Below are 21,903 nucleotides of genomic sequence, written 5' to 3'. Positions count from 1 at the left end.
GCGGCTTGTGCTCTGCCCTCTGGCCCCAACCTCCCGGTCCCTAACAGGGTCCGCAACGGCCCAGACCCCGCCAGCTCAACACCTGCCTCACGTGTGCCACAGTCTGGTGAGTCTGAGGATGACCGGAGGTGTTATTGATGTCTGTTCTATTTATGAGCAGGTTATTTGTGAAGTATGTGGTTTCTCTTCCTTAGGAAAGCGCATCCGCCTGACCTTCTGTGCTGTTGGTTATTGAAATCAGCACTTAAAACTTATCTGTTGTTCTGTCTCTCAGGGAACGCATCTCCAAGAGCAGGCCGAGGAGCTGAGCGGGAAAGGAGAGTGTGTTTAAGGCTGCACCGCGGCGCTCCTGCCAATGCCTCCCCTGACCTCCCTCTCCGTCACGATCAGATTCGCATCACCCCCCCACAGGTTTCTGTTCACGTACTGGTTCTTTGCTTAAAGGGATAGTTCACCCAAAAATGAAAATTTGATGTTTATCTGCTTACCCCCAGGGCATCCAAGATGTAGGTGACTTTGTTTCTTCAGTAGAACACAAACGAAGATTTTTAACTCAAACCGTGGCAGTCTGTCAGTTATATAATGGGAGTGAATGGGAATCACAGCTTTGAGAGTCAAAAAAACATACAAATTAAACCCTGCGACACGAAACGATCGGTCTATGCAAGAAACTGAACAGTATTTATGTATCGCCACGAGCCGCAGGGTTTAATTTGGTTTTGTTTGTGTATGTTTTTTTTTTTACTCTCAAAGCCGTGATTCCCATTCACTTCCATTATATGACTGACAGACTGCAACGGTTTGAGTTAAAAATCTCTGTTTGTGTTCTACTGAAGAAACAAAGTCACCTACATCTTGGATGCCCTGGGGGTAAGCAGATAAACATCAAATTTTCATTTTGGGTGAACTATCCCTTTAATTCCCTGATATTTGTTTTTGTTCTGACCTGTCTCTGTCTCTCTCACACAGGTCAGCGTTCCATTCGAACACATGGGGAAATGAGCTCTGCAAGTTCTCTGTCATTTACTGTTTTTAGGAGGTTAGTGATTTGTTTTTTGGTCTGGATTTTTTCATTTATTAAAAAATGCATTGAACTGCAACTCATACACATAATGGCTTTTCATACACACAATACACATCTTCTATGATGAGCATGTTTTTAATTTCTGAATTAAAAATCATTTGGATATTTTTGGGGGATATGAAGTCATAAATGTCAGGGAAATACAACTGTCCTGATATCATAGCAAAGAAAAAAGGTAAAAAGTGTTTTGGCCTATTCTCTTATTATTTCTTAGAAAAATAGTTGTGAAGCAGTTATAATATAATTATATACATATTTAAAAATTGTCTACCAGATCAAAGTGATATGGTGCAACCAACATGCAGAAACTTGAGGGACAAAACAGGAAACGACATCAGAGAAAGGACACCTGCAGATCCTCATATTATTTGTTAAGTACAATATGTCTAATATCAATGAGACCTTTTATGTGACGGTTAGGTTAGGGTTAGGGATGATTAGTTAAGGTGGTGATATAGGAAGTGATATAACCCCCTAAAAACTGTAATATTTATAAATTAATAATTCATTAAACATTCAGTAAGGATCAAAAGTGACAGTAAAGACATTTATAATGTTACAAAAGATTTGTTTTAAATTCTGTTCTGAACTTGAACTTGCTATTCAAAGAATTAAAAAAAATGTCACAGTTTACACAAAATATTAAGAAGCACAACCGTCTTCAACATTGATAATGATAAGAAATGTTTTTTGAGCATTAAATCAGCATTATAACAATTTCTGAAGGATCATGTGACACTGAAAGACTAAAGTAATGTTACTGAAAATTAAGCGTTGCCAGGAATAAATTACATTTTAAAATATATTAAAACAGAAGACAGTTATTTTAAATAATATTTCACAATATTACTGTGTTTTTGATCAAATAAATAGGCTTCTTTCAAAAACATTAAAAAATCTCCAAATTTTTCTGCTTATTTGTCATTGACTCAACCACTATACTGGGATCAGTATTTCAAAAGTCATTTTTTCCCCGAAATTCTAATAAAATTAACTTGTTGCTAAAGTGTGTTTACATTATTTTTCAGGATTACAAGAGACAACTCCCCTAAAGCATTTATATTCATCTTTCTATGTAAAATGGGAGTGTGACAGAAGCAAGAAGCAGAAAGAAAGGAACCACATTTTTGTAATGACAAAGTGCTCCCCCGTCCTCACGCACTGCAGGTTGTTGCTGTTTGAATGAGACATCGATGATACAGACGCATGTGGACAGTGGATAGATAGAGTTTAATGAGGATCACAAGACTCAAACGGTGGAAGTGGAAAAGATAATTTTTACCTGCGACCTGATGAAGGTTCTGGTTGTTCTCTGTTTTGTCTGAAATGCCGGGGAAAAAAGGACTTGCTTGTTGGACTGTAAAGTTAAAATTGAATATTGATAGAGTGTAACAAATGTATCCCTTGCACAAAAAGTGTTGTATGTTGACACCTTACTGATGTATGAGGTTTTGTGGAACCATCTTTTCCATGTTAAGTATTAAATATGCAAAAGTTAAGAATTTCCAAGAATGTTGTTTCCAGTCAAACTGGTGTTTGAGCTGTAGACATCACTGAATGGATGTGTCAAGATTGTACATTGAACAGATGACAGTTGGAGATATTGATTGAGGCTGTAGTGAACTAACCTAAAGATCAGTTTGAGCATTATTAAATGCCTGAATTCCACTCTTACAATTATACAGCTGAACAATGTGGTGTAATTTGATATTAAGACTCCTGCATTGACATTAGCCATGACAACCTCATTTATAAATAAACACACATATCAAAAGTATGACTGTTTCAGCTTGCTGAACCTTGCGAACTTATTTCACTTCTTTAAAAAAGCTCGTGTAAAAAGTAAGGAGAGCTGTTTAATTCCAGTTTACCCCTCTGAAAGGATTATTAATGGATTATTAAAATTGCGTTGGTTGTCTTATAAAACAAGATCAAAATACACGTAAACAAAAAAGTGGTATGTAACACTTTATATGTATGTAAACGTGTGAAAAGTGGAGAAACCGACACATTTTGAATAAGTAACTGAATTGATTCACATTATAAAACTATTTCAAAGCGTTATTGCACTAAATGAAAGTATGAAACGAAGTTAAAGTAAAATGAAAACATACATATGCATGCTTTATCCAAGGCATAATGTACATGAGCTCATTCATTTGGGAATAAATTTGGATTAAATGAGTAAGTACTTTTATTAAACAATACGAAGTATTTATTTTACGTTCAGTATTACATAATTCTTTTTTTTTATTGACCAGAACAAAATATACAACAGTATACAAAAATATACATAAAACATGCCAGAGTGTATAAACAATTGATTCATTATTCAAAAATTGTATATTCGTGATAAATATTACAAGTCTTCTTTGCTTTTTTATTAACAGTGTTCCAATGTCCAAACTGGTGCAGTAGTCCTTTGTTTCCTGAAGAAAATGAATGAAATTTGGCTTGGATCCTGACCATTTCTTCTTATGTATATGAAAATTTCCCAGAATAATAAAAAGTTGTACAAGTAAAGTAAAATTTGTATTATTACTTTAATTGGAATAATACATATATCAAAATTATTTAACTTGAATATAATATAATATTTGTTTTCCTTCTAATTAAATGTTCCATATCCACCCAGAAAATCCTTGTGTATACACAATTACAAAACAGATGGACAAAAGACTCCTTTTCCATTGAACAAAAATCACAGGAATAATCAATATCCAAATTAAATCTCTCTAGCACACTTTTAGCTGGATATATACCATGTAAAATTTTAAATGTAACCTCTTTTACTTTATTATTTAAACAGCATATTTCACAAATACGCCAAGTTTTATTCCAATTTATATTTCTAAATACATTGGTGCACAATAAACAGTATTACGTAATTCTTAAAAATGCATTATTTACTGCAAATTGCGTCACTGAGCAATGACTTTTATTTTGAAGTTTCTAAAGCTACAGTCCATTTTAGAAAAAAAAAGAAAAAAGCCGCGTGTTGTTGTAGCAGACTTCACAGCCGCTTTCCCCTTTTATGCCCGTTAAACTAATCCGCAAGAGATTTTATTGAACAGCAAGGGGAGTTGGGAGGGAAGGAACTGCCTTTCAACGGCAATCCAACTACTATTGTAGGTAAAATCCTTTAGAACAGTCGCACTGTAAACGGTCCAAAGACGTGGTGAATTACTACATGGGAACAAATAAAAAAGGACGGAGCGCAGATTTTCCAGCAGAGATCAACGGCGCTGGAATATAAACATGGATGACGGGCAGCAGCGATGGCTTTGAAGAATTAAGGCCGAATTGCTTCTCATTTGTTTTCCTTTGTGCACGACGAATGGTTTTAAATCTGCGTTTATGTTATTGGTAAGTTGCCCGTTTTTCTACTTTGTAGATACTTTTCCTTACTAATTTTAGGGCGAACTTCAGCTAACGTTATGTGACTCGACTAAATTTACGATGCTCTTCCAAATAAGGTCAACATATAACACAAAAAGTAAACTCTGCATGCATTCAACATGTGATTTACGGTTTACCCAATAATTAAAATTGTGTAATTTACTCACCCTCATGTTGATTCAAACGTGTATGACTTTTTTTTTTCTCACCAGTCATTGTTGACTTTCATTGTCTTTTCTTCAGTACAATGAACACGATCAACTCGGAATGTTATAACATCTACTTTTGTGTTCCAGAAAACACAAAAGTAAAGAACGTCATACAGGTTTGAACAACATTAGAGTGAAGTAAATATGACAAAACAATAAAGTATCAGATAACAAAAAGAATTACGAAGTTAGCTTTAAGTTGGTGTAAACAATGAAGATAGCCACATTTACTAAGATGTGAGATACACACACATATGGATAAACACAGTTTCCTGTTCTTCATAATTTGTAAATACAAAAATTAAACCCACTTTCTGCAAACCTAATTTGTCCTTGACCTGTTTTAGGTTACAGTAAGTTCTTATGTATAGTGGTGAAACCATTTTTCATGTCTGAATACTGCCACACTTTTTAATTTTTAAGCATTTTAGGGTTTTTTCTGAAACAGATGTGCAACTAGTCTTCATACAGTGGAAATCATTATAGGAAATTGTTAGATAAAAATGTTCATGCCATTTCATTAAAGCATGAAATGAAAATTCACCCTATCTATTCCCTAATGCATATTATTGACTTTATGGCGAACAAATCATCCATTCTTATGTTTCATGAAAAGTTTACCTTGTAATTTTTAATCAAAATATTATAATTCAGTCTTCCATTGAAACCATAGCCTTCTCGCTAGTGACGCATGCCAGACTTCTACAATTGTTTTGTCCACTTAAACACTTTCCATTTCTTACAGTTGACCTCAAGTTCACATTCTGATTTGCCTCCATCCAACCAACAAATGATGGTTAGAGCCAAGTCCCCACCCTACTGTTTTTTTTGATAACCCATTTCACTCGGATGTAGGCTACATCACCATATCGAGAAAAGATCTGTTTCTACTTCCGTTATATTGCGTCTTTAATATCTGGCTGATTTTTTGTTTCATTTCTTTGCTTGCCCACATTATCTTGCACCATATTACTGTGAAATGATTCATGGTGATGTCATATTGTTGTACACTCCTCTTTCCTGTCCTCTGATTCATTTTCATGGCATTTTTAAACTCAATATTGTTCCAGTACATCACTTTTCTACTTTACACGCCCTTCTTCAGCATGTTTGATTCCCACTGATTTTAACATCCAATCTCTATCGCCACAGCTTTTGAGACGTGACGTGCCATTGTCCGATCATTTTGGGGAGGAAGTTGTCGGGATGGCTCCTGGTTCACTAGCCACAATGGCTCCTACTGGGTCCAACATCTCCTGGTTACCAGAAGCTCCTCTGCTCACTCCAGAGCAGCCCATTTTCCTCATGACAACCACAGCCCAGGCAGTGTCAGGCTTCTTTGTGTGGACAGCACTTCTACTCACCTGCCACCAGGTAAACAACACTTTAACCAGCTGGGCCTGAGATTTGAAACTCAGTCAGTGTATTTCAATGTGTTTCAATTTTTTGCAGATCTACATGCATTTGCGTTACTACAGCTCTCCCAAGGAGCAGAGGCACATAGTGCGCATCCTTTTCATCGTACCCATCTACGCCTTTGACTCCTGGCTCAGCCTTCTCTTCTTTACAAACGACCAGTACTATGTGTACTTCGACACTGTCAGGGATTGCTATGAGGGTAGGCCTTTTTTTTAAGCTGTTTTTGCGCATGGAGCTTTAAACACGACACCTATGCGGCCTGAGAGGCTCTCTGGATCCGTAGTCAACTGGGATTTCCAGAAGCGATTGTTGCGTAGTAACCGTGTTTATCGCACATCAGTGGAGCAGATGCACATGGATAAACTAATAAACCAGGTGCTCGTTTGACACCAGACTAGTACAGTGCAGGGTTGTTATTGTTGACTAAAACTAAAACTAAAAACATTTTCATTACTTAAACATTTAGCTGAAATAAAATATATAAAAAAACATAAACGTAAATTTTAACTACATTTTAAACTGAATATTATTCCAACTGGTTTCCAATGCAAAATTTCTCATTTTTGTAACTACTAAAATAACTAAAACGAAATAAACCTAAACTATATAGAAAACGAATAAAAATGTCAACCATGCAGCACAATTACTAAAATTGTACTAAAAAAACTAAAATTAAAATAAAAAAATTAAATCTAATTCAAAATCTTAACAACACTATAATAGTATTTCAGGGATGCTTAAAATAACACTGGTACTGTGCCATAGCAATATTCAAATCGGTAGGTTTTTAAATGATTAATTCATTTTAGTTCTTGCTTGGTTGTAAAGAGCAAGTGGTACAATGTTTCATTCACAGATATATGTTTGGATCGTTTTGATTTCTTTTAATTGGGTGTATTAAGGCTTCCATGTGTTTTGAGGGAAGGGAGGGTTTGGTAAACTCTTCACACTCACTAGACCTTGTCTCCCGACTCAAACAGTGAAGAGCAGCTGTGGCTGGAGGGTGCACATGCTATATATAGAGCTGAGCTCCAGCCTCCACTGTCACACATACACTGCTCCACAGAGCAAGGGAAAAGGACAAATTAACACCCGCTGGGGATGCTGTGAATATTGGCACAGTTCAGTTGCTTCATAAGCGCAATTATCTACAAATGATCTACTGGACTCTCACAGCCAAGTTTCATACTGTTTTGCATGATTTAATAGAGTGCAACAGTTCTGGAAGTAAAAATCCCATTCATTTTCTACATAAAGATACAGATTTAAGATTATAACATAGGAATGTTTCATAACAGTACTTTTGTGAATTTGATCCACACTTGATTATGAAAACCACAAAAAAAATGATTATACATTAAAAATATAGCTAATAGTAGCTGGTTAGGTTATTCTTTTTGGTCCCACTTTATATTAAGTGGCCTTAACTACTATGTACTTGCATTTAAATGAATAATTTGATTGTATGCACTTATTGTGTACATACGTGCTTTTACATTGTGCTTATATTTTTAAAAATACCTGCATGTAATTACATATGTAATTACACTGTTGAGCCATCCCTTACACCTTAACCCACCCTTAAACCTACCCATACCACCAAACCTGACCCTAACCTTACCTGTATCCCACCTCAATAGCAGCAAAAGTGTTTTGCAATACAATATGAACACAATAAGTACATTGATGTAAGTGCATAGTAGTTAAGGCCACTTAATATAAAGTGTGACCTTTTTTAAAGGAAATGTATACTTTTGTTCAGACCGATCAAAATTGACAGAATTTTTTGACAAAATTTTTAATGTTGTAATATAATGTAATATAATTCTATTTAAAATAAATGTACACAGTAATATAATACATTTTAAACTATATTCAAATAGTAAACAGTTTCTTTAAAGGGATAGTTCACCCAAAAATGAAAATTCAACCTTAAACTGCATAAACACATTTCATTACACCAAATAATGTTCTTTTTAGCAACATCATATGACCCCTTTAAGATATTTTTGATGAATTATGAGAGCTCTCTGACCCTGCATAGACAGCAATGTAATTACCACGATCAAGGTCCAGAAACGTAGCAAGGACATCAGTGCTTCAACCGTAATTTTACGAAACTATGAGAATACTTTTTGTGCGCAAAGAAAACAAAAATAAGGACTTTATTCAACAATTTGTCTCCTCCGCATCACCCTGGCGCCATTTTGGAGAGTATCACGACGAATGTGCGTGCTTTGATCTGAACGAAAACAACGTATGCTGTTCTGTGTCAGCCGCATCACGCGGATATGTTGTTTACGTTCAGATCAAAGCGTAAACAGCGTACCCCCTCTCTCTCTACACAATGCTTTCCTGTCTACTCTATACTGTCTTGTCCAAATAAAGGCATAAAAAGCCCATAAAAAATCTTTAAAAATAATAATAATAATAAATAAATAAATTCAACCTTGGTGACCATAAGAGAATTATTTCAAAAACCTTACAGATCCCAAACTTTTGAATGGTAGTGAACTTTATTACTTCAAATCAAAGTTTGTTATTTTGTGATTAATCTTGGATCTGGTCGGTTTGGTTCATGCTTTAGAACTCTTAATTGAAGAAGTCTCTGAAATCCTAATGGAGAAAATGAATGGTAAAAATAACAAGACTGTTAAAAATCTATGTCATTTTTGTGAGCGTCCTATAATCTTTGGTGTAGAAAAGCACATGGTGTGCTCAAAGGATGAAAGATTCTGGTACTTTAATTCTTTTATTCGTGGCATGGCCAGACCATCACAAGGGATGTTTTGCCGTGCACCACTGCATTGTTTAGCAAAAGTCTTTTGTTGGTGTTTGGTGAAACACTGATGATGGGATTTAGTCAGAAAGGTCTGCTGTGTTTGACTGCCAGTGCCACAGTATGAGATTAAACTACTGAACTATTAAACTATTTTCTGAGAAGACTCGAAAGTAATCAACAGACTTGAATCTCTCATGTAAAATAAAGATATAATTTCAGTGCTAATTCAATCCATCTTTTTTGCAGCATTTGTGATTTATAACTTCTTGAGCCTGTGTTATGAATACCTTGGAGGAGAGAGTGCTATCATGGCTGAGATCAGAGGAAAACCCATTGAGTGAGTGTCATATTCCATTTCCACTTATACTGTTGTGTGAGAACTTTTTAAAGCATGCCTCAGATCAATGCTCTTATTGATGTTTAATGAGACTCCAGGTGTGTTTGTTAAGTGCGTGTTTACACTTGGCAGGTTTGGTTTGATTCAAATGAAATGTAGTGCGATTGCTCTGTTAGTGCGGCTCATTTGAATAAGTGCGAACACTGCCATTCAAACTCCTGCCACTGTTTTGACTCTTTTACATATTTTAGAAACTCTTTATCAGCTAAATTAAAAAAAATTATTGCATGTACACACATAAAACGAGCACACTTAGCCCAGAACACAGCAGTTTTGGATGTTTGTTAATAAAAGTCATGAAAGTTGACCAATCAGGTTGCAACCTTATCCTTATGCCTGTTGTCTTGCATCTTTAGGTTCGGTGTTAAAAATGACAGTGTGAACGCTAAGTAAATCGGGATTAAATATATAATTTTCTTTTATGGTTCGGGCCAAAAGAACCAAGATAACTGAACTGCAAGTGTAAACGTACCCTAGGTTAAGTAATAGCTTAACATATTTATGTGAAAGCAATCTTGTTTTCATTTTGCTGCAGGTCCAGCTGTATATATGGAACATGTTGTCTTTGGGGCAAGACCTACTCCATTGGCTTCCTTCGATTTTGCAAACAGGTTTGCATATTGAACACTTTCCGAAATCCTTGTTCCCATTTATCTTTTTGTCTTCAGATATTTTTTTTTGAGTAATTTGTTCATTAATTCATTTTACAGGCCACTTTACAGTTCTGTGTGGTAAAACCCCTGATGGCCATGATTACAGTCATCCTGCAGGCCTTTGGGAAATACCGTGATGGGGACTTCAAGTATGTGCTTCTCGTGTGATGTCTGATCTGTGACTATTTTCCCTAATACTCAAGATTTCACATTTCAAAACGGAATTTTTTATTTTAGAATTTTGTTTCTGATCCCACAGTGTCGCTAGTGGTTACCTGTATGTGACCATCATCTACAATATCTCCGTCAGCCTGTCTCTCTACGCCCTTTTCTTGTTCTACTTCGCCACCCGAGACCTCCTCAGCCCCTACAGGCCCATGCTCAAGTTCTTCATGGTCAAATCAGTCATCTTCCTCTCCTTCTGGCAAGGTCAGATCTACTGCTATAGAAATACTAAAGTCAACATGAAATCAAAATTGACCCCATTTACAATAAATGGTCATATGAATCTTATAGTGGACATTTTATCAGTCTACATTATTCTAAAAACAAAAAAAAATCTTCATATTATTTTTATCAAAACCTGCTCCAGCCCTCAAATAACTCTGTTGACGTCAGTAGGCCTTTATGTTGCCCAATTATTGTTTTTGCTTCTGTATGTGATGTCAGTTCTTTATGGATAAAACCAAGTCCTAATTTTCTTCTTGTTGAGTATTCTGTGAAATGGATTGGAATTGTGAATGCACATTCATATTGACACAGTAACCTGTGATCTCGCTGGTCTTACAGGCATGCTGCTGGCCATCTTGGAGAAATGTGGTGCGATTCCTCAGATCAGCTCTCCTGAGGTTTCTGTCGGCGAGGGAACTGTTGCAGCTGGATACCAGAACTTCATCATTTGCATCGAGATGTTCTTTGCCGCCTTGGCCCTGCGACATGCGTTTACCTACAAGGTCTACATGGACAAAAGACTGGATTCCCTTGGTGAGCTCTACACCTTTGTTCCTTTGTTCGTGAACAAATGGCATGTTTTTTTTCCTGTAATATGTGTAAAACAGTGTAAAAGAGTAGTTTACACTACAGTTAAAAGTTTGGGGTTGGTAAGATTTTTTAAAAATGTTTTGGAAAGAAGGTTGCATTTATTTGATCAAAAAATTACAGTTAAAAACAGTAATATTATGAAATATTTTTACAATTAAAAATAACCCTTTTCTGTTTTAATATATTTTAAAATGTAATTTATTCCTGTGATGGCAAAACTGAATTTTCAGCAGCCATTACTCCAGTCTTCAGTGTCACATGATCATTTTTCACAGGGTTTTTTTTTTCTTTGGATCTTTTGATGAGTAGAACATTTATTTGAAATATATGTATTTTAACTAACATTATAAATACTTCAATATCTTTTGATTAATTTAATCCATCCTTGCTGAATAAAAGTATTTATTTCAAAAGTTAAAAAAAACTTACTGACCCCTTACTTACTTATTGAGAGGCAGTTTTAACATAAAGTGACATGACATCTGACGCACAGATGCCATTGGCACATGCCGCTATGCTCAGTGACACTTCCAGTTTTCAGTGGCCTGTGACACATGTCAATGGACTGCGTCCTGTGTCACTGACATTGCCGCGGTGCGTGCCGCTGTGTGGCACCTTCGGTAGTGACTGACACCTGCCGCTGGGTGCCGCTGCATAATGTAGATTGCGTAATACACACACTTAACAGCAGAATTATATTTAATTAATTAACAGTATGTTGCTGTCAAACATACATTATAAAACGGATAGTTCCGGTCCTTGATTCTGATTGGCTGAGCCACGTTCGAAGCTGTTGTAAATTACTCTACAAACATACACCTTTGTTTACGTTTGTCTGTTGCTTGGCAACCACTTTGTTGCAACCACAACAAACCTCCGTGAAGTTGGCACCCCATAAAAAGAAATAATCACCAAAACTATGCCATTCGTTTGTGCTACGTTTGTGTTGATTTGTGCCGCAAAAACAAACGTTTGTGCTGGTTTGGTGTTTGAGATATTAAACATTATTTTTTTGACCGTGTGACGTCACTCTCCACCCCATGTTGCCCAAATCACTACAAACCAGCGCAGTTCGTTTGTGCCCGTTTGTGCCTTTAAAACAAACACTGTATCTATTTTCCTTCCTTAGATATAACCAAAATATTTTCGGGAGCTGTGACGTCACTCTCCACCCCAGTTCGTCTAAATCGCTTCCTTAGATATATAACCAAAATATTTTCGGGAGCTGTGACGTCACTCTCCAGCCCAGTTCGTCTAAATCGCACAAAACTGGTGTCATTCGTTTGTGCTTTTTTTTTTGCCAGTTTGTGCTGTTGAAATGAACATCAAATATATTTTCCCTTCATCATAGAAATAACAAAAACAATTCTGGCCAGTGACGTCACTCTCCACCCCCTGCCTTTCTAATCTCTCCAAACCGGTGCCGTTCGTTTGTGCTCGATTTGTGCTGGTTTGTGCCGTTCAAATTTACATTGTATCTATTTCCCGTCCTCAGAAATAACAAATACAAAACGGGCCAGTGAAGTCACTCTCCACCCCATGCTGTCCAAATCCCTCCAAACCGGTGCCGTTCATTTGTGCTCGATCAGTGCTGATTTGTGCCGTTAAAATAAACAATGTAACCATGACCTCTTCTTAAATATAACGGGAACTTTACTCTCCACCCCGTTTAGCGCAGCCGCAGAGTTTATAAATAAATAAAAATTAGTGTTCGTGCTGCCTTAAAATTTTACGTTTAGTCAGGTCCAAGTTTTCACTAACTTCATATTTCAAGTTGACTAAGCTTAAATTTCAAGGCAGCATGTTATTTCTTTATATTCTGTTATATTATTACATTATATTCTATATTTTTGTTATTTCTATGATGAAGGGAAAATATATTTGATGTTCATTTCAACAGCACAAACCGGCACAAATTGAGCACAAACGAATGACACCAGTTTTGTGCGATTTAGACGAACTGGGGTGGAGATAGTTTGGGTGATTATTTCTTTTTATGGGGTGCCAACTTCACGGGGGTCCACAACAATGTCCATTGACTGAAAACCGGAAGTGTCACTGAGCATGTGCGTCAGATGTCATGTCACTTTGTTAAAACTGCTGCTGTACTTATTTTTCCCTAATTGAGGCATGTTTTATTGAGATTTCAAGAACAGTCATTCTCTCAACATTTTGTCACAATAATAATGGCTCAGAAGTCATGGCTGACTTTCTCTTTTCTTCTGCTTTTCTTCTGTAAATCATTCATTCCTCAATCCATTCATTCTTATCTATTCTCTCAATGCTTTTTATTGTTTATCTTTCCACATCTTGCTTTCAATTTCTCATTTTATTTGGTCATCCCACGCACCACATCCACCCTTCTGCCCCTTTCCATCTTTCCATCTTTTCTTTGTTTCTCCTTTTCATGCTGCACTCTAAAGGCCCCGTTCCTACATATGGACAGTACGGTAGGCTACAGTTCCTGATCTTAAACCACATCTCCTCTCTAATTGAAACTGTAGGGACAGTGGACTCTTAAAGGGATAGTTCACCCAAAACTGACAAGTCAATCTTGTGTTTTTTCTAAAACGTCTCTTCTCTCATGCCATCATCCATCTCTAATTAAGTTCTCCGTTCTTCTCAAGGTCGCTGTGCCCCCATGAAGAGCATCTCCAGCAGCTTAAAGGAGACCATGAACCCTGGAGACATGGTTCAGGATGCCATCCACAATTTCTCCCCAGCCTACCAACAGTACACCCAGCAGTCCACCCTGGAGCAGGGGGTCACCGCACCGCCCATATCCCGCAATCACAGCTGCGTGAGCGCCCGGGACAATGAGAAAACCCTGCTGCTTAGCTCCGATGATGAGTTTTAACTCGCTCGCCTGTCGTCCTGAGCAAAGGTACTCCGTAAGGGACCGTTTACTGCTGCGGTAGTGTAATGATGAGGTTAACATAGGAACAGGTTATTAAAGGACCATCTTAAGCAAGTAGTTACGTTCTAGTGCAGTAGAAAGCTGCTTATACTTGCTTAGTTGTCTTTAAAAGAAATCTTGATGCGCTTTTGTCTGATGTTGATGTTTATACAGAGAACTGAATAATACATTCATTTATACTTTTAGCCAAATTTTGAAAACCCACGTGGTCTGACACTTCAGCGTTTGGATTGATGTATTTTTTTATGCTTGTAGTTTCACATAGGGGGTGTTTGGACATCCCAGCATATTTCTAAAGAGCAGTGTATTGGAAGGCCCCCGTTCGGTGGGAATGTTCCATTTTTGATTTACAAGTTCAAGTGCACCTTTGCTTCTGTTTCAACAGTGTTTATAGCTTCCACAGTGATTTAAAGGGCGGGTACGGCTGTGAACGAGAGAGCGCAATGACGGTAGAGAGAGTACCAGCTGTTATTGTTTTGACGGATGAATCAAGGGACGGGGAGAGGTTGATGGTCCACGATTAGATTACAGATTAAGGCGGTCTGGATTATAAAGCTGTAATTGGAACATTAGTCGCCTGGTGCAGATTTGCACAAGCTTTCATAAAAGTGTGACCGTCCTGGACCACTGCAGGAAAAAGCATCTATCTAGGTTAGCAGAGCGGTTTAAAAAATAGATTTAGGTTACGCTTCTTAGTGTATGCTATACTTTCACTGAGAAAGAATGGTCAAGTACCATCAGTTTATCCGTATTCTGTTGTCTGATGGAAATGCTAAATTTATATCATTTGAAAATTTAAAGGGACAGTTCACCCAAAAATGATAGTTGTCATCATTTATTCACCTTCATGTCATTCTAAAACTTTTGTTTCTTCTGCTAAACACAGACACACAAATGAAATTAACATCAACATTGAACTTTTAATATTATGGACAAAAAGAAACACAAAGGCATACTTCAGAATACCTTCTTTAGTTTTCTACTGAAAGTAAATCATACAGGTTTGAACAAACATGAGGGTGAGTAAATGACACAATTTTCAGTTTTGGTGAGCTATCCTTTTACTGGGTACTGTATTGTTTCTAGATATCCCACTAGAGGGAGGCATATCTCAGTTCGCACCCTTTATCTTTATGGGACACGCCTGTTATCACCGATCCTTTGAGAGCCACACCAAAGTCTCTCCCATTCTTCAGAAGCATCTGCCATTTGCGCTTTACCTCTTTAGATAGCACTAGGCCCTTGATGACAAAAGCTTGAAGCTTGCGGTTGGTTAGGTAGCATCTTTGGAGTTACTTATTAACTGTCCTATGCTTTTATTGGTACAATAGAGGCCAGTATAAACACAAAGCAGCTGGAACCAAGTACGAGTATGTATGGTACCTGCTTATAGTTGTTATGTTAGTGTTTTTGCAGTGTATTCTTTATAAGGGGAGGATTTCTTTTAATAATATAGACGTTGTTGTAACTTGCACTAAGCAGTTTTGTATATATAGGATAAATCCGAATATTCTAGAACATTTTGGCAAGCTATTTCTGTATGTTGTTATTCAGAGAGTGGTTTAAAGTAACATAGGAAGCACTGTTACGTTTAAAAAAAAAATATATATATATATATATTTTGTGGAAACATTTTGAAGTTACACTAAGACGTTCTTTGTACTGTCATGTTATTTTAAACAGAGCATTATGTATTACTATGTCAGAGATTTAGCTTCTATTTTTCCCTTGATGCTCTGGCCTAGGAAACAATAAAGAATTTTGTCTGTATATGTTTGTGCAATAGTGTTTTTTTTTTTTTTACTCCGTGAATACACATATTTCTGTATACAATATATACAACATTTATTTCAATTAAATGATATAAAATAGACAATGAATTTACCATAGAAAAATACAGATAATAAATACAAACATCAGTTGTTTTTTTTGAGCTCTCCCCTCTTACAAAACATTCGTCACATTGTTCTGAAGCACAGATATCATGGGCATGATATTACCAGGTTAGATTTTCAGTACTGATGACGACATTGCTAACTACACAATAAAAAAAATCACCAGAGATCTCCACGTTTAACATGGCCGATCGTTACCTGATCATACAGTATAACTCTCATCACTGGAGTTAACCCGGCTTGTAGTCGGAAGTCATCCTGACGACCACGGGTTGATGTGACGTACATGTGATATCATTTTTGTCTTTCGCTTTCCTTCTGTCACTTTCTTATCCTCCTGTTTTCCCTCCCGTGTGAGCCGCAAGTGCTCACTTCTGGCTGCACTCTTCCCCTTTGTCCTCTATTTTCACATCTTCCTCAGATTCCCCTTCCTCACTTTTTTCCCTTGAAGGGTATTTTTTTAAATATTCCAGCTGTCCAAAATATTCAGATACGTTTTTTAATCATAAATAGCAAATAATATATATGGTCTTGGTTTTAAATACAAAAATACCACTACAAAAAATTCGCTCTAATATTAGTACAAATATGACCCTCGCACATACTGAATCATATTACAAGTAATAAGGCTGTATACTTTACCATTACTAAACTACTAACTCATTACAACAAGTAAACATTACAAAAAACACACAATAATTCAAACAATGACCCCAAACTAGTCGATCAGAAGTAGTATTTAGACCAATCACAGCACAAATTACCTTCAAACATCTTGTTTCGAACACAAATAAAATAGCTTTCATGTCTGTTGTTGAACATTTGTCTTTTATACAAACATTAAAATATATAAATGGCATGTATCCATAGATCTGCACGTTCTCTTGTCCCATGACTCAGTAATACCATGGAGATACTCCAGCAAAACTAACCAGCTTCTGAAATGTTGGTGGTCCCGCATGAAGACAAGTTGTTAGGACACATTTTTTTAAACATATATCACCATCCAGAAAGCACAGTAATGGGCATAAATAGCAATAACGCTATCATTAGCAATAGCTTTATAAGTGCAGACTTATACACTTGTCATGATATTCGAGGCCACAACAACAGTACTGAGATTATTCTTGGACATTTATAAGACTGTATATACAGCCTGTGTGTGTTTATATATGTAAGTGAAACTGTAATTCCCAACTGGTACTTGTTTTTCTTCCTGTATATGTGAGTATACGTGGTCGGTCTGTCTGTCTGTGCGATCATACTGTGTACCTATGTGTGTCTGCGTATCCATGTGGAGCCCTAGGATGCTCCTTGCTCTCTAGGGGTGTGCACCTGCTGCGGTGTCTTCACTATGGTAATGACGGAGGCTGTGTTCAGACGGGGTGTGGTGGCCAGCAGACTGCCTCCTCCGGATTCCAGACCTCTGGCAAAGCGCTGCAGGGCAGCGAGACGGGCACCCAGCCCTTCCAGCTCCCGCCGCATGCCTGCGTTCTCAGACCCCAGCCGCTCCACCTCCCGCTGCAGCTCCTTCTTCTGCTGCTCCAGGGCCTCGCGCTGGGACACGCGCTTCACCCGGCAGCTCGCCGCGTAGCCGCGGTTTTTCAACGTGCGTCGCCTCTGCTTCAGCTTCTGCACTTCCTCGCGTGACAAACCGCGCAAGTGCATGTTGAGCTCGCGCACCGACAGCGACATGAGCTCACTGTCGCTCAGCACTGGGACGTTCTCCCCGCATTCCCTCTTCACCTGAAATAATAGGACATTATTTGGATTGTAAAAAAATATTTAGTTTTTTTACTGTAAAAACGGAAACTATGGTAGTCAGAAAATTCGCCCTAAAAAATATGGTAAAAATGTTTCAGGAATTACCAGGTGGAATATTGGTGCCTGTGTAGTTTTCAGCTTATTTAAATGCTATAATGTTATTATACAAAAATATGCTGACACAGCCAACATAATAATAGAGATGGTAAAATAGAAAGCCACATGATGAATCAGAGTTCATCATAAGTGGCCTGTCCATAAAACCTGACCAAAACTCCTTATATAAACAGTTCACAGGGCCATACACAAAGACAAAATGCCATCAGAGTAACACACAAGACTAAAATAATACAATAAACACTAACTAAATAACAGAAAAGTAGCCTAATGCATAACTGATAACACAAATGAGAAGAAAGAAATAATAATTAAATACAACTGTGATGTTGATGTCACAATGTGACGTCTGGGAATGTCCTTTTTTTTCTATAAATTGTGGCAATTCATAGTTTTGACAAGTGAATAGCTATACCATAAATTTGACAGTATTTTACAGTAAACTTACATAAAGTGATGTTATACCCCATTCACTGTTTCTCATTTATTGTATACGGTAAGGTAACTTAGGCTACAGTTAGCCAATTAACAGGTTTAACTCCAGCATTTTTTACAGTATATTTTTGTAATAATTACAATTTACAGAATGTGACAAAATTCACAAGTGTTTTCTGTAAAATGATCTTTACCTTCAGGGCTTTACTGGCTCTGCCGTCTGAAGTCATTGTCTGTATTTATGTATCCCTGAAACCTGTAAATGTCAAATACACCGATTAAGTGAAAATGGAATACATGGAATAAAGTCACACTATATTGTGAATATAGTCAAAGCTAGAGGCCGTTGTTATGCTGCTTGACTCAGCGAAACAACTATATTCACAATACTGCAAAATTTTGAGTGCCTTGCTTTTATTAAATAGTCAAAGCATAATAAAAATATTATGGACTCAACATTTTAATTAAAATGTTTTGCCAAGTGACACCTTGCACTAGAAGGCATAGAACCCTGACATAATAACAGTATGATGTTATACAACAGAAATAACCATATGCTATGCGAGATGCGCCGTGTTGATGATATCGGCCCATATATCTGCATATAGTTGCCATTTTTAATCATCAGCCTAGATTTTTTTTTTTTCTGAAAAATTCTATAGGATTACAGAATCGATTGCCATCTGAAGTATATATGTTTATTTTACAGATTCAAAAATATAAATTTTATATCGGCCACCAGGGGATCAAGCATTAAAAGACATCGGTTGACTACTATGAACAGGTGTATGGCATCATAGCTGGGTGATGGATTTTAGCACATAATAAGGAAGACAGAAGACAGGAACTATCCTTATATAAATATATAATGTGGTTTGTGTGGTCAGCTCGTGAACACTCAATCTGTTAGACCATTTAAAGACAAACCTCCAGATCTTATTTTCATTTTTCTAAATCTAGGCTTCCCGTATCCAAAGAGTAGCACTTTTTTTCTTGACAGTGAATCATGACTGGTCAAAGTCCAGATGAAGAAGTGAACGCTGCTGACCATGAGTTTCCCGTCGTGCGTGGGAAGTGCGCCTATCATCCGCGAGCTGCTGCCTCAAATAACCGACTACGCTTTTCCACAGAGTCACAGTGATTCAGCACAAGTTCTCCATTACTGACTTCACAGCAGCTCCTTACTTTCCTTTCGCATTTTGCGTTTTACATCATTTATAAAATTCCCAGTCACTTAGTCACAACAAATATTACCACTCACTTATAAACAGTTTATAAAACTCCTAGTAAACAACAACAACACAGGTCTTGGGCTGTCATTTTTCCCGAAACGTCTTGAGGTTAACATGCTCCTTAAGTATTGCGTTACTTACAAAGCGACAATTTAATAAAAAAAATTCAAATATAACTTATAATTATGAATAAAACATAATAAAGGATTATAACAACGTAAGAACCCGTTTATTACGTAAGATACTACTAGTTCAAATCAAACCAAGATTTTGCTGACTAGTCGTTTCTCATCGAAAACAACTTACACGTTTTGAGTAGTTCTGAATATAATACACACAGTTACGCTGAATACAAATATATATTTTAACTGTCTGAACCATGGTCTGAACCGGCAACATCTAAGCAGCTATTTCCTTATTACGCGTTAGCTTGTTGCTACACCTAACATCGTGATAAAAACATGCTATTCGCGCTCATGAAGACTAATACTATCAAAAATGTATAAAATACGACTCTAAATGATAGGTTAATATAAAAATCTAAACCATAACAGTATCAGTAGTGGGTATTACGTTAAAACAAACACTGGGTGCATGTAACGTTACAGCGGATTTGCTAACACCCCTCCGTTTCCTTAGTGTAAACAAATGTCGAAAGGAGAAAAAATAGAAAATCTTGCCTGGTGTTGATTTCTCCTCTTTGGTGGTTTCACACGAAGCTGAATACGGATCAGTCCACGATTTTCACCGCTGGTTCGGTATTTCGACTGACATACGTTATCGCAGCACGGCCCGTGTTTAGACGGACTAGAAAGCTAAACGCCTTTTTTCCCGGAATCAGTCCACCATCAGCGGGCTGGATCCGTTCATTCATAAAAAACACACACACGATGACTCGAGGCTTTAAGAATGAGGGCGGGACCTCAGCACACACAAAAATTATCAGTCAACAACCTTGTGAAACTTCTTTTTATTAACCCATTTAATCCCATCGACATTTATATTTGATTGTATATGGTCTAAAACGAGTTTATTATGTATTTTACACGTAGTTGTCAAGTTTAATGAAAGTGTAGACTAATGTGAATATTTTTACATGGCTGGTGTAATGTACACAGCCTTTTATTTTCGATGAATAAAAATGATCATAACCAGTATAAATGTATCCAATGACAATCAGTGTTCTGATGGATGTCTATTGTTTAAGAATTTGTGGATTTTCTAATGTGGGACAGCTTGAGCACAAATCAGGGACACTATACAAAGCAGATTTTAAATTTAACACTCCTGGTTAAAAATGTGCATACCCATGTTTGGTTCATTAATTTAGTAGGCCTACAGTGTGTTTGCTGTCTTCATCAGTTCGTCTAAAAAGTAGCCTATATGGAATGTACATATGGAATGGTAAATACAACTATAACAGAAATCATATACTATTTAAAAGAATTTATTACAAAAACATAGCGACAATAATAATAACCATGTAATGAAGTGAAAAATGTAACTTAATAAAGATAGCAAAATAATTTCATAAACTATTTTAAAACTTTGGAACATGGGATGTCTTAAAAATGATATTAAACTTCTATACTCTGCACATGGTAAGAATATGGAACATGTATTTTCAAGAGCATGTGTTAAGCAAATTGTAATGTAACATTAATTTCGTCTAAGTCGTATGTCACTGAACTTTGTGCAAACTTCACAAGAGGTGCTTCCTCTTTGATGATTTTCATGGCCGCATTTATGACATACCTTCCAGAAAGTCAAGTTATTTCAATAAATTGACACCCTGCTTGAATTCAACACCAATTTAACGTGGTAACAGAAGAGATAAATGCACTGAAGCGTAGGTGTCCCACATTAGCCAGTGTTCCACATTACACAAATCCACCCTGTATCCACCCAATATTTAATTGTGTATGTAATTGTATGTTTTTGAATTTGTAAATTAAAAATGTTCAATATAGTGTTTAAAAACATTTAATTTCACGAAAAGATTATGTCTCTAAGCTCCATAAAAGAAAGCATGCATAAACTACAACTCATACTTTTTATACATTCAATATTTTAAGGCTATTAAGACCACTCTTTCTCGTATATATTGTGATCAAAATAAACAAAGATGTATTTGAGCATATTTGTGATCACTAGGGAAACACAGACCCTTATTTTAAATTAGTAACTATTAAGTATTAATTCAATAAGTAACTGAATAAATAACTCTTAAACTAAACGAAACACAATAAAAAAAAAAAGTTTATTTATTTTTCCCACAAAATTGCCTGATAGTAACATAAGTATACACAACATTTAACTACAGATAGTTTCCCATCAGTAACAACTGTGACCAGAAATAAAACATGCTTTCACTAAGTTGAGAGACATGGAGCTTGTTCCACGTATTCATGCTAAAAAGTACTAGGCAATAAATAAATAATGATAATAAAATAAACAATGTCTGAAACTCCCACAGTAGCCGTATTCTCTCTCTCTCTCTCTCTCTCTCTCTCTCTCTCTCTCTCTCTCTCTCTCTCTGGTATGAAGTGACGTGAATAT

The 21,903-nt window shown here is 36.6% G+C and overlaps 3 protein-coding genes across 6 annotated transcripts in view; 2 read left to right on the top strand and 1 right to left on the bottom strand.

The window, feature by feature from the left end:
- Positions 1–2,861, top strand: part of csnk1e (casein kinase 1, epsilon) — a 6,024-nt gene extending 3,163 nt beyond the window's left edge. For 2 of the 3 annotated variants that reach the window (XM_016488289.1, XM_016488287.1), the window contains 4 exons: positions 1–106; positions 275–411; positions 970–1,039; positions 2,113–2,861. In XM_016488289.1, the coding sequence (XP_016343775.1) occupies positions 1–106; positions 275–411; positions 970–1,002 (276 nt within the window). In that variant the 3' untranslated portion in view covers positions 1,003–1,039; positions 2,113–2,861. The remainder of the gene's footprint in view (positions 107–274; positions 412–969; positions 1,040–2,112) is intronic. The other variant, XM_016488288.1, reaches the window with a different exon arrangement.
- A 1,225-nt stretch (positions 2,862–4,086) lies between these two features.
- Positions 4,087–15,671, top strand: tmem184ba (transmembrane protein 184ba). 2 transcript variants are annotated; one of them, XM_016488285.1, is made up of 10 exons: positions 4,087–4,450; positions 5,845–6,066; positions 6,145–6,310; positions 9,140–9,230; positions 9,826–9,901; positions 10,001–10,092; positions 10,203–10,372; positions 10,733–10,927; positions 13,408–13,434; positions 13,612–15,671. In XM_016488285.1, exons 1-10 carry the CDS (start codon positions 4,442–4,444, stop codon positions 13,839–13,841), a joined length of 1,278 nt encoding a protein of 425 aa, XP_016343771.1. In that variant the 5' UTR covers positions 4,087–4,441; the 3' UTR covers positions 13,842–15,671. The 2 variants fall into 2 exon arrangements, with proteins under 2 accessions (XP_016343771.1, XP_016343772.1); XM_016488286.1 differs by lacking the exon at positions 13,408–13,434.
- Positions 15,672–15,800: 129 nt separating this feature from the next.
- maff (v-maf avian musculoaponeurotic fibrosarcoma oncogene homolog F) lies at positions 15,801–20,236 on the bottom strand. The gene is made up of 3 exons (XM_016488284.1): positions 20,025–20,236; positions 18,307–18,368; positions 15,801–17,542 (listed from the first exon to the last, which is right to left on the bottom strand). Exons 2-3 carry the CDS (start codon positions 18,340–18,342, stop codon positions 17,099–17,101), a joined length of 480 nt encoding a protein of 159 aa, XP_016343770.1. The 5' UTR covers positions 18,343–18,368; positions 20,025–20,236; the 3' UTR covers positions 15,801–17,098.
- Between the last annotated feature and the right edge of the window lie 1,667 nt (positions 20,237–21,903).

This window comes from Sinocyclocheilus anshuiensis, unplaced genomic scaffold (genome assembly GCF_001515605.1).
Source record: "Sinocyclocheilus anshuiensis isolate Anshui unplaced genomic scaffold, SAMN03320099.WGS_v1.1 scaffold1877, whole genome shotgun sequence".
Taxonomy (NCBI): domain Eukaryota; kingdom Metazoa; phylum Chordata; class Actinopteri; order Cypriniformes; family Cyprinidae; genus Sinocyclocheilus; species Sinocyclocheilus anshuiensis.
Note: the sequence above shows the minus strand (reverse complement) of the source record. Positions and strands in the feature narration are given on the sequence as shown.